We start from the raw sequence: 21,749 nt of genomic DNA on the forward strand, positions 1-21,749 counted from the left end.
ACTATATTTAAGCAATATATAACATCTGTGATGCTCTGTTATGCAGCACTTTATTTGACAAAAATAACTCCAATGATTTATTTATTTATTTATTTTTTTTGGATTTTTTCCCCTTTTTCTCCCAATTTGGAATACCCAATTCCCAATGTGCTTTTAAGTCCTTGTGGTCGTGTAGTGATTCGCCTCAGTCTGGGTGGCGGAGGACGATTCCAGTTGCCTCCGCCTCTGAGAACATCAACCTGTGCATCTTCACGTGGCTTGTTGAGCGCGTTGCCACGGAGACATAGCGCGTGTGGAGGCTTCACGCCATCCACCACGGCAACCACGGTCAACTCGCCACGTGCCCCACCGAGAACGAATACCACATTATAGCGACCACGAGGAGGTTACCCCATGTGACTCTACCCTCCCTAGCAACCGGACCAATTTGGTCGCTTAGGAGACCTGGCTGGAGTCACTCAGCACGCCCTGGGATTCGAACTAGCGAGCTAGCGAACTCCAGGGGTGGTAGCCAGCGTATTTTACCACTGATATTGATTTACCATATGAAAATATTACAATATCATGTTGAAAATTAATTGTTATACTTTCAAAGTTTTAAGGAATTCATTGATTTAAACACTATTTTGATGATAAAACTAAAAATAAATTGTTGACATGGAATTCAGAAAAAAACAAAACAACAAACAAACCGGTATCGGACTTGGTATCGGTGAGTACCAAAAAGAAAATATCGGTACTCGTACTTGTTCTTAAAAAATGGTATCGGGACATCCCTCTCTGAAACTACTAATGTATTTGTATATATCTGAATATTTTGCAATAAACTTTAAATTGAATGTGCTTATATTTTGTAATCAACAACTTGAAATCATTAGTTTTATATTTATTTATTTATTTATTTTTTTAATCATTGCTTCATGGGATTGTAGTTAATTTCCTCATGAATTGCGTTAAGTATACAGTACCTTTGTTGATTGAGTTTCAAATACTTTTTTGCTTCACATGAAAGTTTGTAATGTTGCGATTCAACTCGGAGCTGATTGATTTGATTCATGCTTTAGAACTCTTTTCTAAAGGAGTTTATGGAATACCTATAGAAAAAAATTAATGGGAAAATACTTCCGGAACCAACATGGCTGAAAAAGTGGGTGGGCGCTGTTGCGCTCTACTAGATGCTTTCACTCACGAAATAAATTAATCGTGGTTGACTATGATTAGCAAATTTTTCCAGTGATATTGGTAACTGAGAACTTCTGACACTCCCAGGTGTCAATGTAACATAAACATGAAAATGACTGAATGCACCTTTAAAGCATGAAATACTTTGCAATATTTGAATAAGCACTTCACCCATATTATTGATTTATCTTTCTGTTGTAATTTTCCACCAGAAGAAAGTTGAGAAAGATCTACTTAAAATGCTTGGATATCCAAGTTGGATAGTTTAGTATTTGTGATTTAGTGATGCACACAACAGCTGCTAGGTTTTGCTGTGTATGCCTGGCTTATTTGTGCTGTCACACCTGACCCTTTATATGCTGTTTAAATGGGGAACCAGAGGCATCTATGTTGCACGGCTGTCTTTGCATTATTTAGTAATATAAGAGCCTCAATCTTGAACAACTTTGATATTTGATTTGCAGATCAAACTAGTCAATATTAATGCAACTGACATCGCTGATGGACGCCCATCCATTGTCTTGGGGCTGATGTGGACCATTATCCTCTATTTCCAAGTAATGTGTGCCATTTATGGTTGTAGGATATGGATTTTGTTTTATACAAGTCTACATTATGCACTATATTTGAATGTTAAGGGTCTGTTCTTACAATCATTTGCAGATTGAGGAGTTGACCAGTAATCTACAAGCCCTTCAGGCTTTATCCAGCAGTGCCTCTTCCTTGGATAGCATGGCCAGCTCAGAGACAGGCAGCCCACCCATGAAACGCAAGGTGGTCAAGTTTCAGGGCAACGCCAAACGAGCCCTGCTCAGATGGGTCCAAAGCACAGCAACCAAGTACGAAAGAATAATTAAATAATAATAAAATCATTTTAACTTGTACCTAAGTTTGTAAAAATAATAAAAATATGTGTTGACATGTATGTGCCTACAATGGAAGTCATAGTAAATTCTAAGCTGAATGATTGACTGTTAGAAATCGATATATTTCATCAACCAATATCATTATTTTTTATCTTTATTATTTCAATTTAATTATTGTAATATAAATGTATTAATATACTGTAAAAGTTATATATAATTATATTAATTAAGCAAAATGTAATATTTAATTTTATAATTTTAATGATTATATAATTATTAATTATCTCTCATCACAAGGCGTCTGGGGATTGAGGTTAAAGACTTTGGTCCTAGTTGGCGCAGTGGTGTGGCTTTCCACTCCGTTATACATGCCATACGGCCAGAACTCGTTGACATGGACCTTGTAAGAAGAAGAAGTATCCGCGAGAACCTGGAAGAAGCATTTAGCGTGGCAGAGAATGAGCTTGGAATACCACGTTTACTAGATCCTGAAGGTACAATGCTGCTTCAAGACTCTGATTTTTCTGCAGTGTCTCTCCAATATCCAACATGGTACCATGGTAATGCCATGCATTTTTGGAAATGTTCCATTGTAACGCCATGTTTTAATGTGTACATGGTAAAACTACCTTGGAGTACCATTTAAAAACAATGGTGTATTGTAATCATTCAGTACCATGGTACACTATACAGTATATCAAAGTATCATAGTATTAACATTTGATGCGATCACTGTGCGGTACAACCACAGTAATTAATTTAAGGGTCTCTTTTGATGTTGTGGCTAATATTGTAGAACAGATTTGGTTCGGTAAATGGCCTATTGTGCTTTTCAAGAGCCACTCATTTGTTTTGAGTTTAATGTAAGTAGGCATTGCATAATCAAGCTGGAATTCTCCATCATCAGGCTTCATTACAGACAGACAATATTATAGTTATTTTTGTAGGTCATGCTGCTATTCAGGCATGACTCGTGTAGAGATCAGATACAGGCAGGCATGGCATCATTATGTGGGCTGGCAGAAGCCCTTTGAGAGTCCATAAAAAGACTTGTTTGGGACTAAAGTCATTGCAACATCTAATCTAGCATGAAGTCTTTGTAGCACCTGATGATTCATCTTCTGTGCTTAACCAATGCCTTGCCTTCGTATTTGATGCAAAGTCTAGCAATGTTCAAGTATTGTGCACTTCAGTTTGTAGTGCTTCAACCCAGAAAAGAATTAGCATTTATGAGCCAACTGTTGAAGTCCTGATGTAGTTGTTAGCAGCTTATGTTTTTAAAAAATACCAAATTCAAAATTCATGTTTGAGGTATGACTTTGTGTAATTTATGTTGTAGAACAAAACATGAAAGTCACTTCCAAGTAATGTTAACCAGAAACCTTATTTTTGAGGGAACAAACAGCCAGTTAGCCTTCTGGGTTGGCATACTGTACAGTCTGCTATCCTGCCTGACCAGCTCTATAGAGTCTTTATTTAACGCCACTCAACCACAGCTGGTAAAATTATGTTTTTTTTTTAACTAGAATAAGAATATTTGTCTAGACTAACTTTGAATTTTAGCTTTGCCTGAAAGTTTAAAACAGTTTTAAAATGTCTTGAAGTTCAATGGTTATTTATGCCTTATGTAGTTTAAATACTTAAGCAATTTAAAGAGAAATCTGAAGTTTGAGATTTGAAAGTTATATACTATATGCCTTGTGTACTTGCATTACTAAGCCATTGCAATTCTGAATGCTTGCGAGGGCATTGCTAGTAAGTTGATAGGACATTCTGGGTGATTGTAAGGTATTGCAAAGTGCTTGCTATGGTGTTGCTTGATAGTTGGATGGATAGATCTATCAGAATCAGAATCAGAATCAGCTTTATTGCCAAGTATGCTTACACATACAAGGAATTTGTCTTGGTGACAGGAGCTTCCAGTGTACAACAATACAAAAACAGCAACAAGACTTTCAAAAAATAATTAATATTGAAAACAAAATAGATAAATATTGAAAAGAAAAAAGTATATATAGAATAGACAATATATATATATATATACATACATTTACACACACATACATACACATACATATACATACATACATACATATACACATATATACACATATATACACATATATGAATATATATACATATACATACATACATACATACATACACACACACATACACATAAGTAGTACAAATCTATCTAGATAGATAGATAGATAGATGGATGAGGAGATGGATCAGGAGATGGATTGATGATGAGTAGATATGACAGACAGACAGACAGACAGACAGATAGATAGATAGATAGATAGGTAGGTAGATGGATGGATGGAAGAATGGATGTTGATTAGGGCTATCTGGGTGATTGTAAGGTATTGCAAGGTGGTTGCTAGATAGTTGGGTGGATAGATAGATCTATCTAGGTGGCCGGACTAAAAGATAGATAGATAGATAGATAGATGGATGGATGAGTAGATATGACAGACAGACAGAGGGAGAGAGAGAGAGAGAGAGAGAGAGAGAGAGAGAGAGAGAGAGAGAAAGTGCCTTGCTCAAGGGCACAGTGGTCATAGATCATCCCCTGAGGTGTTTAATCCTGCAGTTTGTTGGTGATCAGCCCTGATCTTTGAGTTCTCCATGTTTTTTTTTTGTTTTTTTTGTCTGCAGATGTGGATGTGGACAAGCCTGATGAGAAATCAATAATGACATATGTAGCTCAGTTCCTGAAGCACTACCCAGATGCCCACCAATCCGAGACAGATGGACATCAAGAGGAGGTACGCCTTACTGTTTACATGCATGTACCAGCCAAAGATACACTGATCACTCACTTTTGTTATTTTATGAAGTCACTGCTTGTAGTGCTTGTTCATTTGTCACTAATCATTTAGTTTAGTCCATCACAGTGGAATCCATTCATTTTACTTTACAATCACACCCATAATGCATTGCTCTGTGTTCTCTCTATCTGTGTCACGCGCCGTACGCATTCGTAGCTGGTTCGTTCCATTCCTACATTTGCTCTTTCTATCCCAACTCTACAGGTAAGAGCTGATTACTTCTTGCTGGCATGAGATTCATTTAGTGTATGGGTCATTCTCAGGAAATGGTGCAGTTAGGTTTAAATATTACTGCAGAACTTTTAAGAAATCATATTTACAATTAATTTCCCAGTTTAAGCTCAACGTTCAAAGGCTGTAATCAACATTTAGGCACCACCATAGAGGGATGTGTCTCTCGAATTTTCAGATTAGTCGTCAACCAATGTTGTCTTTTTCAAATTGCCAATCCTTAAACTATTACCTTCAATCCTAATTATGGGGATGCTGAGGTAGCTCAGGGAGTAAAGACACTGACTACCAACCCTGGAGTCGAGAGTTCTAATCCAGGATGTGCTGAGTGACTCCAGCCAGGTCTCCTAAGCAACCAAATTGGCCCGGTTGCTAGGGTGGGTAGAGTCACATGGGGTAACCTCCTCGTGGTCGCTATAATGTGGTTCGCTCTCAGTGGGGCGCGTGGTGAGTTGTGCGTGGATGCCGCGGAGATTAGCGTGAGCCTCCACACGCACTAGGTCTCCGCGGTAATGCGCTCAACAAGCCACGTGATAAGATGCGCGGATTGACGGTCTCAGTCGCGGAGGCAACTGTGATTCGTCCTCCACCACCCCGAGGGCTTAGAGCGCACTGGGGATTGGGCATTCCAAATTGGGGAGAAAAAGGGGAGAAAATAAAATAAAAATAAATACAAATCCTAATTATGTGGTTACAGCATTTCAAAGAACCAACAATTAATTATCCTAAGCGTTTTGTTAATTCAACCCTGTTATTGGGATACAGGAATTTATATACAAGATTATAATTGAAAATTTACATCATAATTGAAAAATTAAAAGAGTAGCCCATGACTTTTTTCTTTTAATACGTTTTGTTTCAACACTGTTACATTCAAAGTGTTTGGTTGAATGTTACATAGTTGCAAATATAACATCCTTAGTGCAGGAACAAGACAAATGCTTCATTTAAAAAGCATTTTAGAAATTTAATTGAAAGGCATGAAGAAAGGATGCTATTTTGATTTCAATAAAAGCAAAATGTAGTTAGAAATAAAACATAAAAAATTATATTTACCCATTAAAGTGTCATGATGATGAATGAGGACTTGTAAATTGGCTGGTATTGAAAGGAAAAACAAGCATCTAACAATTGAAAATACAGTATATTGTGCATTACACACTAAACAGAGTTAAATCTATCAAATAATTCAACTAAGATCAGAATCTTGTTAATTGTATCAGTAGTAAGTCTTATGGACACAAACCGAGCACAAATAGAACCCGTTTCCTGAGAATGTCCCATCTGCAGTGGATGCTCTCTGGTTTCTCCTCTCTTTCTCTGGCGTTTTTTTCTTGCTAACATCTTGACTGTGTTGTGTTTGCATCTCTTGGTGTGCCTTGCTTTCCTGGACAGTATGATCCACAAGATATTGAACTAATGCTTGAGGTATGTGTTATTCATAAATAGGGTCATAATGAAGGACTAAAAGCTCACTATTGTGTGAAGATCTTCACTCTTTTTTTCAAATGGGACTCTCTCTTATTTTTACTTGTTTCACTGTTCGGTTACCTGCTGTGGGTTGTTATAGATTGACTCGCTGAATGCTCTCTAAACGAGGGATAAACTGTTGTTTCTTTCTGTCTGCTGTGCACAGAGAGAGGAACGGAAGGTGCTGAGAGAGGTGAAGGTCTGGCTGGATCAGCTGGAGAGAGATATATTGTGTGCACAAGGTTCTGAAGAGAGTCTCACTGACAAATATCAGGTAACAAGAACTTAACAGATATAAGAACTCAAAGAAGGAATCCACAATGACTCCTTTACACTAAAATGCTTAAAGGGGGCATATTACAAACTTTTGCCGAGGTTAATTGCACCCAAAAAAGTCTTACTTGCTAGTTTTACTTGACAATTTTCCACCTTCTCACTGGCCCTTAGAATTAAAAAAGGTTGATTTTCCTGCTTTACAGGATATTTAAGATTTAAATGAGCTCTATTAGGATTGGCTAAACTGTTTGGGTTTGCTGTTAGGTCCATTGTATATGCTGCTGCCCCTTTTTTTAATAACAGCCTCTTTGATAAGCCTGCATTACGTTGTAACAGGTTCACAAAACATTGTCCTATCCAATTTAATTATTGACCAAATGTGCATATCAGTAAATAATATATTTCCCATGCTGCAGGCCTTCAAGAGCTTCCGTGTGCAGTATGAAATGAGGAAGAAACAGATTGAGTCTCTTCTGCAGCCGGTCCACAGAGACGGAAAACTGTCAGTAGATCAGGCTGTCGTCAAACAGTCCTGGGATCACGTGTCTGTCAGGGTATGTGCTTTAACAAATAGAATTACATTGATATTCATATACCATGGTATTTACATGGTACCATGCCCAAAACACAGGGTATTATCTTGACTAAAAAACCTGGTATTACCATGGTACATGTAAAAAAGATGGTATTACCATGGCACCATTCCCAAAAAAATGGTATTACCATGGTACATGTTAATAAAAAAATCGTGTTTTTTCTATGGTACAATGCCCAAAGCCATGGTATTACCACAGGACATGCAAAAACATGGCATTACCATAGAATCATTTCCAAAAAAACATGGTATTAATATTTTACATGTAAAAGAAACATGGCATTACCATGGTACCATTACAAAAAAACAACAAAAAAACATGGTATTACCATGGTACCATTCCCAAAATATGGTATTAATATTTTACATGTAAAACAAATCATGGTATTAACATGGTACCATTCCCAAAAATACAACAACAAAAAAACATGGTATTACCATGGTACATGCAAAAACATGATATTACCATCGATCAGTTTCCAAAAAACATGGTATTAATATTTTACATGGAAAAAAACATGGTATTACCATGGTACATACAAAAGCATGGTATTACCATTGATCAGTTTCCAAAAAACATGGTATTCATATTTTACATGGAAAAAAACATGGCATTACCATGGTACCATTCCCAAAAAAAAAATAAAAAAAATAAAAAAAATGGTACCATCCCCCAAAAAACCCAAAACAAAACAAGGCATTACCACGATACCATTCCCTCCCAAAAAAACAAAAAAACAATCATGGTATTAACATGGTACCAGCTCTGCAGAATGTTCCACAGAATTGGAGAATTGGAAGGCCAAGTTATTTATTTAATATTTTGGCAATGTGGATTATGCTTACATGTACTATTAACAGTGATGTACTCTCAGCTAAGTTTAACACGTTTTGCAATGTTTAAATCCATACTGCAGAATTCAGCTGATTTTCCCCTCAAATAAATAATAATTAAATAATTAAATAAATACATATCTTTAAATTATGTCTGCCTCTGTCTAGAACTCATAGCTTATTTATTATGGAGGATAACCAACTGCATATAAGCGCTTATATTTCAGTCACTTTTTGATACATTTTTTTGTTTTGTACTTCATAGTATAACTCTGAATTGTTGCTGTTGTATGAGAATAAATGATTATGTGCTTTTCTAGTTGTCATTAGCTGTAATGAAGTGTGAATTGGAGTATAGGCCATTGATTTAAAGTTCATTACTGAGAACAGAGGGCAAAACACCGAGCCGGTTTTGTTCAAAGGAACAGAGGACTCACAGAGCGGACACAGCAATCTGGCAAAACATTTGACAGCTTGAACAAGCTCTCTTAGACTGTGAGCGGCATTAAAAACAGATCCCTCCTTTTGATATTTGCGACGTTGCTGTGTGGTCTGTTTAGCTCTTAGACTGGCACATCCATCTGGATAAGTCTTTGCCTGGCCCTCTGGGAGTGATTGGAGCCTGGCTGCATCGGGCAGAACTTGCCCTGAGAGAAGACGTACCCATTCAACAGGCCCATGAAGAGACCGCCAACATCATCCACAGAAAACTGGAACAGCACATGGTACGCTCAAGACCCTGTGTCTGCTTTTGAACTTTGAAATCTTTTATTTTTATTCTTAATGGATTATCTCCAATCAAAATGATTCTAAACTGAAAGATGATGTTTGTGCTAATTATACAGGAGGTGTTGAAGAATTTGGAAGGACACAGACAGACATTCCAACAGATTCACAGAGACAGATCCGTAAACGGCGTCCCCGTTCCTCCAGAGCAGCTGCAGGACATGGCAGAAAGGTCAGCTTTAATGACTTTTGGATTAATTTTGGGAATTTTGGGAAAATTGAATTTGCAATGCTTTGAACTTCCAGAATGTGATGTATTTCAGAGTGAAACAGACTTGATTTTATCCTTCAGGATTTGTTGGATTATGAAAAGTGGTTGGTTGGAGGGGAGGGAACTTTCAAAGATTAAAGCTATATTCACAAATATTTCATATTTCCACAGATTTAATTTTGTGTCCACATCATCTCATGTACATCTGATTAAACTTGAATTTTGGGAGATGAAGTATCGCCTGATGGCATTTCTTATCCTGGCGGAGTCGAAGCTCAAATCTTGGATCATTAAATACGGCAGACGTGACTCAGTGGAGCTTCTCCTGCAAAATTATATTGTACGTCCTCCAGTTTACCTTTTCAACCATTTTATATCTGCTTTATGACCAACTTATTCAGCTAACATATAATAAAACATCCTGCTATTATTCTACTCTTTTAAACACAGGTATTTATTGAAGGTCATAAGTTCTTTGAGCAATATGAAACCACGTTTCAGAGTCTGAAACAAGCTGCAGACACTTATATGAAATCTGGAGCTTCAGGTAAGAACACATCTCACTGTCATCCATCTTCTCCAGGATGCTGGAGAATCATGTGGCTTTTTATAATCACTTCCTGGATGCAGTTTTGTCTGCGCAGCGCTATGCCATAAATCATAAGCACATATTGGCATGGCCATCTGGTATTTTTATGCAAGAATGTGCTAAGTCTATGCACAAATGGGTTTGGTGAAAACGCGTACGGAAGGTGCTAATGGGCGGGGTCAAGTGCAGTTTAATTCGGTGGTTCTTCTTCGGTTATTGCAGAGTCTGCATCCTATTATATAGTCCATTCCCTCAAGCACCAGTGATATAAACAAAGACAGCACATTCATAAGAAGTTGGTAGGGTAAATGGATTGTATGCAATGAATTAAAAGAATAGAAATATGGTCTTACATTATTTTGCACATTAACTGCGTCCTTGTTGAATGTGACACACTCCTTTTAAACACATGGAAAATGTGGTTCAGTATATGGATGTACGCTCCGTTAAATTATAGAAAATGTAATTATTATTAATCACTTTCATCTACTGACACACAAATCATGGCTAGTATTAACAGTGATTGTATCGGCACGCACTTCACTTCTACCGGTCGATTTTGATCTTGAATTCATTGATCAAAACATGAAAAAATAAACCAAAAATATTTCTAAATTCAAATTACACTTCAAACGAAATGAAAATATAATCAAAATAATGAAGTGGTCAGGAAGATCATACCAAATCCAAACATTTTACTCTCTCCAACTTCTTCCACCGGCCCCTTTTGCAGTGACTTAAAAATCACTCTGCGACAACAGGTGGAAAAATACCAATACAAATTACATCATAAATACTATTGTAAATATAAACATAATGATAATAATAATTGAAATATAAACCATGACCAAAAGATAGTTTAACACAAATCTCATAAATATTTATTATATAAAATGACTACAACATTTATTGTAATTTACATAATTTGATGTTCGACATTATTTTCCAAGTTTAGACATGAACTTTATTACCAGCTGCTGGTGGAATCTCCACACTGCAAATGTAGGAACTGAATTTAGACTTTGCGCTGAAAACAGATGTGGTATTGAAACGTGTTATTGCAGTGACCTCTTTCTCAGGAAAATAGCAAATTGCGCTTTGCACCTCTTCATTAACATACAATACACCCACAATTTGAGTGCATACACCCACAGATAGCGCAAACACAGATAGGCATGAAAATAGAGCCAATTGTCTTATTAGTCCTAAGTATTGGTTACATTTTCTCTTTGCACAAAATAATTTCTCAAATATTTCTCTTGGATTTTAGGGGGGGAATGTCCTGGAATTTTCTTGACAGTTTTCTTGAGATTCATTCAAATACACAGATACATGTAGGGTGTAGTAATGTTGTATACCTATTTATTTATTATTCTAGGCAGTAAAATCATCAGGAGAGGTGAGTTTAGAGTAAACAGAGTGCTAAGAATTCACTTTAATGTAGTGGCAGTTTGGACAGTACAGTTAACATTGCACACATTTTTAACGTCACAATACAATAATTTCACCTTTACTAACGCTTATTATTGTCAATTCACTTAGCTGATTCTCTAATCGTCACTAGTATAAATCTTCCTGGCTGTAGATGATTGATTTGCATGCCTTTGCAAGACTTTATCACCAGTCAAAAGAGATTTATTCACAATGTGATTGCAGCTGAAGAGGGTGAAGGAGTGCATAAGTTTCTGAGCGATGCAACGGCGCAGTGGAAGAACCTGTCGGTGGAGGTGCGCAGTGTTCGCAGCATGCTGGAAGAAGTCATCTGTAACTGGGAGAAGTACAGCAGCATGGTGGCCAGCCTGCAGGCCTGGCTGGAGGACGCAGAGAAGATGCTCAACCAATCAGAGAGCGACAAACGGGTGTGTTTGTGAAGTTCGTGTCTTTGAACCCTATTGAGCAAAACAGCTTAAACCAGTCTCAGGTGGTTTGCTGGTCTTAGTTGGTTTAAGCTGCTCTAGCTGGATTCCCAGCCTGTCTATCTAACAAGTACCCAAAACGGCTCTAAGACCATCAAAACAGACCAGCCTAACCGGTTTGGGCAAGATGGGAGACCATCTAACCACTTTAAAATGGTTCAAACCTTTTTCAGCAGCCAAACTACTTGCTAACTGTGTTCATATTCAAAGACTGGTTGTATAACAGTGTAAATTGTTCTGCAGGAATTTTTCCGGAATCTACCACACTGGATCCAGCAGCACATGGACATGAACGATGCTGGAAACTTCCTGATAGAAACGTGTGATGAAACTGTGTCCAGAGAACTGAAACAACAGCTACTCCTTCTCAACGGCAGATGGAGAGAACTGTTCGTCAGAGTCAAACATGTAAGGGATGATTAACGCTTATATTTTTTAATGTTTATAATCACTCCCACTTATAAGTTAATCAAGGTTTGCACCAAAGTAGTCATAATTTAGTTTTGCACAACTAGTTTTCACCCTTGGAATTAAACTGTTTTAAGGCTGTTTTTGCTACTGTACCTTTAAGACTTCTATGTAAATATCCTCTGTTGTAATAGGTTAACTTCCACATAGTTCACACCAGAGTGTGCATGAATACTGAGTAATCATTGTCTTTTAAATGTGGGTGGTCATATGTCAAAGTACTGATGGTTATAACATTAATACTGTGGCAATTTCTGAATGACCCATTTTTGAAGTTTAGTTTTCATAAATGGTCTGGGTGGACTGTGGAGGAACTTTACATTGTGAATGTTAGAGTATATCTTTATAGGACATTGAAGAATTTTCCATAACATCACCCCTCTAAATGTTGCGTTAAAGGGATAGTTCACCCAAAAATCATTTACTCACCTTCATGCCATCCCAGATGTGCTTGACTTTCTTTCTTCTGCTGAACACAAAGATTTTTAGAGGAATATCTCATCTCTGTAGGTCCATACAATAGAAGTCACAAGGTCCAAAACTTTGAACTTTCCAAAAAGCACATAAAGGCAGTATGAAATGAATCCATTTGACTCCAGTGGTTAAAACCATGTCTTTAGAAGTGATATGATAGGTGTGGGCAAGAAACAGATCAATATTTAAGTCCTTTTTTACTATAAATTCTCCTCCTTGCCCAGTAGGTGGCGATATGCACAAAGAATGTGAATCGCCAAAAACAAAAGAAGAAGAAATCTTAGGAGAGAAGAGCACGTCGAAGGGCTGTTTGAAAGTGGTAGACTTAAAATAAAAAATGACTTAAATATTGATCTGTTTCTCACCCACACCTATCATATCGCTTCTGAAGACATGGATTTAACCACTGGAGTTGTATGGATTACTTTTATGTTGCCTTTATATGCTTATTGAGCTTCAAAGCTTTGGACCCTATTGACTTGCATTGTATGGACCTACAGAGCTGAGATATTCTACTAAAAATCTTTGTTTGTGTTCAGCAGAAGAAAGTCATACACATCTGGAATAGCATGAGGGAGAGTTATAACACATACCTCACATTTTGCATCAGATAGAGAGATAAAAAGTTTTTGTCAAATAATCTTTTTCTTAGTATGCAAGAGCAGATGAAGTGGACAAACTGAGGAAAGATTATGAAGACGGGATTGAAGCTTTAAAAGGGTTTATTGATACATCCAACGAGAGAATGAACACTGCAGTTCAAGTGTCTTTCCTAAACATACGGACATATCTGCAAGATGTTGAGGTAATCAAAGTTCACAAAGCATATTACATGTCTCTCTGAAATCCTTGATTCTGACTGGTTTAATCATGGCTTTCTGCGATCAAATATTTTTCTGCGGTCTCTTTCTTCTCGCATAATAAAATCATTTAAACTCAAATCAATATTTCATGTCCATTTATTTAGAAAGTAGCCATGTATTAAGTTAGATAATGTATGAACTCTTTGATTTATTGTAATACAGTATCCTTTACTTATAAATCATTTATAAGAACTCATACAATTATCCACTCAGTTTATTTCAAGAGGATAAACGATGATGTTTACGTCAGCATCAGTGGAGCTAGTTTGCAAAGTATGATATAAATGTCAACTCAATTCTCACAGGACATCAAGCACAAAGTGCCGTCCATGGAGGCTGCGTTTAAGACAGCGACACGTAATGCACAGCAGCTGACCAAAGACTTCCCAGAGGAGGAGATTGCACAGATGCTGGCTACCATGGCAACCATCAAAGATGAGCTCAGCAAGGTACATGACTTTGTGTTTTCTTCCATGAGCTGCCACATTAAAGGGACATTTCCCCAAAAATAAAAATTCTGTCATCATTTACTCACCCTCATGCTGTCCCAAACTGGTATGACTTTCATTGTTCTGTGGAACACAAAGAAAGATTTTTTAAAGAATGAATGAGGTGTTTTGTCTATACAATGTAAGTCAATGTGGGCCAAAAATTCAAGCTCGTAAAAGGGCATTAAGGCTGCATAACAGTAATCCATAAGACCTAAGTGGTTTAATTCATGTCTTCTGTTTGTCACACAAAGCTGTTGTATGACTTAAGAAGACTTGGAATATAGCGCACAAGTGGTATGGACTACTTTTACAAATTTTTATGATTCTTGTATAGTGGTCATTATAAAAATGTAGTTGTATGGAAAAGAGTTGTGTTAGACAATTTTTCACAGATTCCTACTTTTGGGTTCCACTGAAAAAATTAACAGCATATGTGTGTGGAACGACATGAGGGTGAAAGAATAATGACAGAATTTTCGCCATTTGTGGGTGAAATATCCCTTTAAATGAAGATAATCTGTCTTTTTTCCCCATCATTCCTTGACCTCAATGTCTGCTATCTCTTTCAGATAAGAGAAAGAGCTCTGCCCCTGCTGAGGGATTCTCAGGCCATGCTGCCTCCTCTAGAGGAGATGGAGAAACATATCACTGGGTTCTACCAGTCACTGGAGAAGGCAAGCCGCATCACTTCCTCTCGGGACTCCGAGGCTCCAGGAGACTTCAAGCAGAAGTGTCAGGTGACTGAAGTAAAATGGGTATCATTCAAGGGTGATGAGTCAAAATTTTTGGTAGCAAAACATGCATGACATCTTTTTAAAAAGAAACTCATAATGTGAAGATCTGTTGTATTTTTTAATAGAGCGCAACAGTCTGAGTCCAGAATTAAAATGCTTTTAATTTTCCATTTTTTTTTTTTTTATTGAATTAATTACATGGTAACCGCAATTAATCGCATATAAAAATATTTGCTGAGAAAACCCCTCTTATAACAATAATTCAGTATATAATGATTCAATCATTATAGATACTTATATTTAAATAATTATAAATAAAATATATATATTCCCAAAAATACTAATTCAGATAAATAAAAAGCATTACATTATTGTGGCAGATGAGGAGCGTCTCACTTTGGTTGCGTCAAAACATACCGTTTTAAGGGTCGCTGTGTCAAGTGAAACATAGTTCGAAACTTAGAAAAACAAGTCTTGAGATCCCTGCGTTTGGATTTCCTCTTCATCAAGCTGTGTTTGAATGCAAGAATGTGTTCTCATCTTGTGCTGTCTGCTGTCGGTAAGTTTGGTTTGTTCTCTGTATAAGCTGCGTGTTGCCTACACAGCGAGTTTCGCTTACTGCCCCCTGGAGGAAACAGGTGGTACTTAAAGCTTGAATTGCTCCGATGTTAGGAATATTCCTTACTATGACCCGGGGATTAATAATAATAATAAATTTTAACGTGTTAATTTTTACGCAATTAATCGCACTGAATTAACGCGTTAAATCGACAACCCTACTTATAAAACTTTAAAGACAGACCTACCGTCTATGCTTCTGTTGAAGCCATCAGTTCACGTTATTTCAATTGCATAAAAAAAAAAACAATCATGTTTAATAGCGGAATTTCTGGGGAAAAACAACACTACCCATGATCCTGAAGGGAAACGATCCACCAATCAGAGAATGGCGTCCAACAAAGCGCAGCAAAAGAGCTTTGCAGTGACAGCCCATTCCAGTGACACACTGTGAATGTCACAATTGAGTCGTTCTCCTAACACTCTCAAACTACTTCTATATTTGTGTATATATATATACAAATATTTTGCAATAAACTTAAAATATAGATATTTTTGTATACTTTTAATCAACAACTTTACAACTTTTAATTCGATTGTGTTAATGCTTCATGGGATTGTAGTTCATTCCCTCATTAAAGACGTTAAGTACAGCGTCTTGCACCTTTGTCCGATTTTCAAATTCTGCTTCAATACAAAGTTTGTAATGTTGTGATTCACCTTTGAGATGGTTGGTTTGGTTCATGGCTTCGAACTTTTTTATGAAGGATTTTATAAAGTCCCCATGGAAAAAATGAATAGAAAAAAATACTTCCAGAACCAATACGGCTGAAAAATGGGGTGGACACTATGTATATATATACTTTTTCTGAGAGTGACACAAATTTGCCATCAAACTTGGTGTGAACAGTTTTTGGTGCAACAGTTGTGAAAATTTCATAAGTTTTTGTCGTTTAGTCACTTTCAACAAGATGTGAACTTTAAGACTCTGTGCATTGAATGTTTTTAGTAGGTAATTTCCATTAATTCTGTCTTTTTGTATTTTCCTCTCTTTGTTTATACAATTAACAGGAGCTGGTGACATATCAGCAGAGCTGTAAAAAGTGTCTGTCAGTGATTGATAAAACCCATCAGGCCATTTTGACATCTTTGGACACCAGCAAGACCCTCAAACATCTGGACACATCACTGCTAGAGAGGAGAATCACTGAGCTTCAGGCTTCTTCGCAGGTAAGAACTATATTTGAGACATTCTTGAGATCTTTCTGGAACTCTAGAGAAGACACATGTGAGAAGCATCTCCAGTAATGTCACTGCTGTCTAGGAGAAACAGCTGAGACCTCATTAGTTATTTTTCTCACTACATGTGCACTGTTGTATGTTTTATCTGGAAAAGGCCATGGTAAAGGAGACCACGGAGTGGAAGAGACATGTAGAGGCGAACAGCAGCCTGATGAAGAGGTTTGAGGAGTCTCGTGTGGAGCTTGAGAAGGTTCTGAAAGTAGCTCGCAGCTCCATGGCCGAGAGAGGAAACCCAGAGGAGCTTCTGAAAAAGCACACGGTGAGAAATGAACCCAACAGGCTTTTTTAGTGCAGCTCAAATAGGCTAACAGCAGAGTTTAAAACACATTCAGTTTCCAGAAGGAAATAAGTTCTTATGGTTGAGTGTAGAGAAATTTCAATTTAACAAAGTGTTAAAGTGTTTATTGACGCTCATGCAGGAGTTCTTTGGGCAACTGGATCAGAGATTTCTCAACGCGTTCCTCAAAGCCTGTGATGAACTCACAGATATTCTGCCAGAACAGGAACAGCAGAATCTACAGGAAACAGTCAGGAAACTACACAAACAGTGGAAGGTTAGAGAGCTCTTCCATTTTTCCCAGTATTTTCTCTAGCATTTCAGAAGAATTGTGTTACTATTGGACTTCAACTTAAAGACAACGTGAAGTGTCATTCACAATGCATTTAATTTGTTTAATGTGACATATATTTAGCAGGAACTAATGTAGGGTGGATGATGATATAACCTTATATTTAAATATGAGGTTATATTTAATATATTATATTTAGTCATTTTAGAGGTAGAATAACATGCACTTAAGAGTCATGCACATACAAATTTCAGACTGGAGCGTGACTGCTGTGTGCATTTTCCATTTCTCTTTTTGATTTGTAATTAGTAGCACCTAATACACATACAAATAATAAAAAATAAAAAAAATTCTAGGGCAAATAGTTTCCTAAATATTGATGGCAACATATGTGGACAGTGGAACTAAGTTGTGAAATTTTAAATAATACAAAGCTATAGAAGATTTTTTTAATCAAATTGTTTATTATGTTTCCAGGAGTGTTGGTTATTCATGTTTCTGAGATGTTACAGACATTACATCAGAAATTAGCATAATTAATTCTGATTTAAAGTAATGGCCAGCATCATCCAATCACTGCCAACCACGTTAGAATAAAATGATAGCATTATAGAATTCTGAATCTATGTACTGATTATCATTGTCACATGTCTGCCCAACATGTTGAGTGATCCAAACATCATCTGCAGCCTGAAACTGAACTTTTGGTCAGATTTTAGGAGTGAATGCACTTACTTAGCTGCATAGAGAGCTATAGGATGCTCCCTTGCTCCCTATTTAGTGAATGACTTAACCTCCAGCGTGCTGTCTGTCTGCACTGGTCTCAGAACAGTTTGAAATGCACCTTATTTTTATCCTCCATATAAAGGCTCTGAAAGCTTGATTTTTCAGCTTTTGGATGAACTCATTTATTCTCAATGTGATAATGCACAGTAAATAAAGGATTTCTAAGGAAAACATGCTAAATTGAACACATTAGTGTACATTGTGTTTAGCAGCGTTGCATTACGTGACAAACTGCTCAATTTAAAAAATGGCAATTCGGATGAATCTTTTGACTCAAACAGGTTTCAATGTAAAAACTTTATTAGATTCTCTTACCAGATGTAGTTTTGTTGGCATTTCTCCCAAAGACAAACTCTGCTGTGATTTGGCGCCATGTTGTTTTGCCACATGAGTTTAACCCTTTCATAATATGATTTTCGAGACAGTTTTCCATTTTCTTTAGACCATGGGCGGTCCAAGTTTCTGAATAGCAAACAGGCATCATTGAAGTATAAATATGTCATCAGAAATCCAAGAAATTTCAAAAAGAGCCATTTTTGCAACTTGGTATTAATAAATTCTAAAATATTTTTTTTGGACTGGGGAGGAAGTTTTGACTTCTTAAAGTTACAGTATATTTTCATAGTATGAACTTCTTTATATTAAAGGATCAAGGTATATCACGTGATATTTAGCTCTTTAAAAATGTAAATTGGGCCAATTGATTTCATATATGGGTGTTTTCATGTCGCAGATGTTAGATTTTATTTCTTTTGTTATTTGAAGGTCTCATTAAAACTGACTTTGAAACTTTTTTATGTATGGTACTTTTCAAATGCCTTTCATGTGTAGATTTTTATTGTTTTAGCCTTGTCCCAGACCCAAACTTTTCATCAAAATCCACATAAAAATACAAATGATTGAATTTTTCTAATGATGATAATCTGAACAAAAGGTGAAATAAACATAAACAATTTCAGTATTTATTTTGAAAATTATTTCTATCCATTTTTCAAACACTAAGCAATTTTGACCTTTATAAAGTTTTTTTTTTTTTATAAGTTAGTGTACTTATTTGTCGAGTCAACAAAAGTTTCAATGAAGAGCATGCTTGAGATAAAATATGAGACAAGTGATGTGTGAAGAAAACAAAGAAAAATCATGGTAAATATCACTTGTGAGCGAAATATTTTTATTGGGCATAATTTCCAATCATGCTAAAAATTTTGCAAAATTATGCAAAAAGTGTGAAAATATTATTTAATTGTGTGTATTTAGGATACAAGCAAGATTAAGGAGTCAGCTGATTTATTTAAAAAACATTAAAAATCCTTCCATTTCCATCAGCGTCATTTCCATCACAGAATTCTATTAAACACAAAACAGAATTTGAGATATCCTAAAAATGTTACTGTAGTTGGAATTTTCATGACTTTGAGGAAAAATGACAAAAATGAATAAATAAGTCTCCTGTGATGCATGTACATACACTGTTGGACATTGTTAGTACTGTGTAAAAGTGCCCAAAATGCCCAAAGATGAAGAAACATCATATATGAAAAAAAAACACCAGTGCATAGAACTGCCCAAATAATGCTAAACTCCTTGTTTTCTACAGGATGTGCAGACAGAGATTCCATATCACCTGCTTCATCTGAAGGTGGAACTGGAGAAGAGTCGTTTGATGACTTCACTGCAGGAGTGCCAGTCTGAACTGGCTCGAGAGAACCGCAGTCTGCCCAGCATGGGTAGTGAGAGATTAATCAAAGAGCACAGGGTGAGACTGACAGCCCTAAACTTACTATAATATACTGTAAAACCTGTGACATTACCATAATTGGCTAATAATGACCATATTTATGCAGATGTTTTTTAAGGAAAAGGGTCCACAGGCTCTCTGTGAGAAGCGATTGCAGCATATGGAGGAACTTTGTCTGAAGCTTCCGGAGAGCGAACAGGCTCGCCAGACTTTGGAAAACTCCAAAACAGCGTTTGCTGATGTCAAAGAGGAGATCGAGAGCACACATTACAAACTCATGCAGCACCCTGACAAATGGAAGGAGTTTAACACCAGGTGAACCTTTAGTCTTCTCCTTTGTACTGTCTGTAGTAGGTTAAATCACTGCAGAACAATATCGAATTCCTTTTGTCTCTGTGTTTCAGATTTTCTGAACTCTCTGCCTGGGTAACATCAAAGGAAAGTCAACTCAGACTTTTACGAAACAGAGCCGGAGACCCCAGCAAGTTTGGCCAGGTCAAATCGACCATTGAGGTGAGAAATAAAGACAAAAAGGAAGAAACTGAATTTGACAGATGTGTGATATGTTGATTGATTGTCCTTTCATGAATGACAGAGTCTGAGGAACGATTCCGAACTTCAGGAAGGGAATCTAAGCTGGTTGAAGACTCGTTTGGCAGCTCTGATAGAGGTTTGCACAGAGAGCGATGCCCAGCGACAGGGAGCCGCTCTCAGCAAACTCTCCAATGACTTTAAGGGCCTCCTCGTGTCCCTTTCTGAGGTGAGACATGATGATTGTATAAACTTTAGATGAAAAGCTAATATTTGAGGTAGGGTAGTCCCTCAGTAGATCTGATAAATATGGATTACTGTAGTTTTGTACATTTTACCATCACAAAATCCATCTTAAATTAATCATCTCTGGTTTTTGGCACTGTAAAATATATATATATATATATATATATATATATATATATATATATATATATATATATATATATATATATATTTTTTTAAATATATATATTAATAATATTTTTACTGGTCAAATGAATAAATAAATGATTGTCAAAGCCAAAACATAAAATGCCAATGCTAAAAAAAAAAGTACTTTAGAATGGTGGTAGCATCATTATTTCATTTTTAAACAGAGATAGATTCATAAATTAATAAAATCAGTTGACTGCATTTTATGCCAATGGTGTGAGTCCAAAAATACAAAAAACACTTTTTTGTATTGTTTTTCCATATTTGAAGTGCCTATAACTATTAAAGTATTAATAGAAGTATTAAAGATATATTAATATCCTTTTAGATTCAGGTTCAGAGCAAACATCCCATTTGGTGTCTTTACACTTAAATGAATAGTTCACCCAAAAATGAAAATTCTCTCATCATTTACTCACCTTCATGCCATCCCAGATGTGTATGACTTTTTTTCTCATGCTGAACACAAAAATAGATTTTTAGAAGAATATCTCAGCTCTGTAGGTCCATACAATGCAAGTGAATGGTGGCCAAAACTTTGAAGTGCAAAAAAGCACATAAAGGCAACATAAAAGTAATCCATACGACTCTTTAATCCATGTCTTCAGAAGCGATATGATAGGTGTGGGTGAGAAACAGATCAATATTTAAGTCCTTTTTTACTATAAATGTCCACTTTCACTTTCATTTTTACATTCTTCTTTTGTTTTTGCCGATTCGCATTCTTCATGCATATCGCCACCTACTGGGCAGGGAGGAGAATTTATAGTAAAAAAGGATTTAAAAATGTATCTGTTTCTTACCCAAACGTATCATATCTCTTCTGAAGATATGGATTTAACCACTGAAGTCATATGGATTATTTAAACGCTGCCTTTATGTGCTTTTTGGATCTTCAAAGTTCTGGCCACCATTTACTTGCATTGTATGGACCAACAGAGCTGAGATATTCTTCTAAAAATCTACGTTTTTGTTCATCAGAAGAAAGAAAGTCATATATGGCATTA

The 21,749-nt window shown here is 36.4% G+C and overlaps 1 protein-coding gene across 8 annotated transcripts in view; it reads left to right on the forward strand.

The window, feature by feature from the left end:
* The window catches only part of LOC127454806 (nesprin-1-like), a 186,190-nt gene that overhangs the window by 31,019 nt on the left and 133,422 nt on the right, over positions 1 to 21,749 (forward strand). For all 8 annotated transcript variants that reach the window (XM_051722237.1, XM_051722230.1, XM_051722233.1 and 5 more), the window contains exons 5-26: positions 1,647 to 1,739; positions 1,846 to 2,021; positions 2,346 to 2,542; positions 4,713 to 4,822; positions 6,753 to 6,860; positions 7,279 to 7,416; positions 8,852 to 9,016; positions 9,137 to 9,249; positions 9,460 to 9,628; positions 9,739 to 9,835; positions 11,534 to 11,736; positions 12,037 to 12,201; positions 13,388 to 13,540; positions 13,904 to 14,047; positions 14,659 to 14,826; positions 16,453 to 16,611; positions 16,778 to 16,942; positions 17,103 to 17,237; positions 19,636 to 19,794; positions 19,883 to 20,091; positions 20,181 to 20,289; positions 20,372 to 20,536. In XM_051722237.1, the coding sequence (XP_051578197.1) occupies positions 1,647 to 1,739; positions 1,846 to 2,021; positions 2,346 to 2,542; positions 4,713 to 4,822; positions 6,753 to 6,860; positions 7,279 to 7,416; positions 8,852 to 9,016; positions 9,137 to 9,249; positions 9,460 to 9,628; positions 9,739 to 9,835; positions 11,534 to 11,736; positions 12,037 to 12,201; positions 13,388 to 13,540; positions 13,904 to 14,047; positions 14,659 to 14,826; positions 16,453 to 16,611; positions 16,778 to 16,942; positions 17,103 to 17,237; positions 19,636 to 19,794; positions 19,883 to 20,091; positions 20,181 to 20,289; positions 20,372 to 20,536 (3,300 nt within the window). The remainder of the gene's footprint in view (positions 1 to 1,646; positions 1,740 to 1,845; positions 2,022 to 2,345; positions 2,543 to 4,712; positions 4,823 to 6,752; positions 6,861 to 7,278; positions 7,417 to 8,851; positions 9,017 to 9,136; positions 9,250 to 9,459; positions 9,629 to 9,738; positions 9,836 to 11,533; positions 11,737 to 12,036; positions 12,202 to 13,387; positions 13,541 to 13,903; positions 14,048 to 14,658; positions 14,827 to 16,452; positions 16,612 to 16,777; positions 16,943 to 17,102; positions 17,238 to 19,635; positions 19,795 to 19,882; positions 20,092 to 20,180; positions 20,290 to 20,371; positions 20,537 to 21,749) is intronic.

Source organism: Myxocyprinus asiaticus, chromosome 17 (genome assembly GCF_019703515.2).
Source record: "Myxocyprinus asiaticus isolate MX2 ecotype Aquarium Trade chromosome 17, UBuf_Myxa_2, whole genome shotgun sequence".
In the NCBI taxonomy this organism is placed as follows: Eukaryota; Metazoa; Chordata; class Actinopteri; order Cypriniformes; family Catostomidae; genus Myxocyprinus; species Myxocyprinus asiaticus.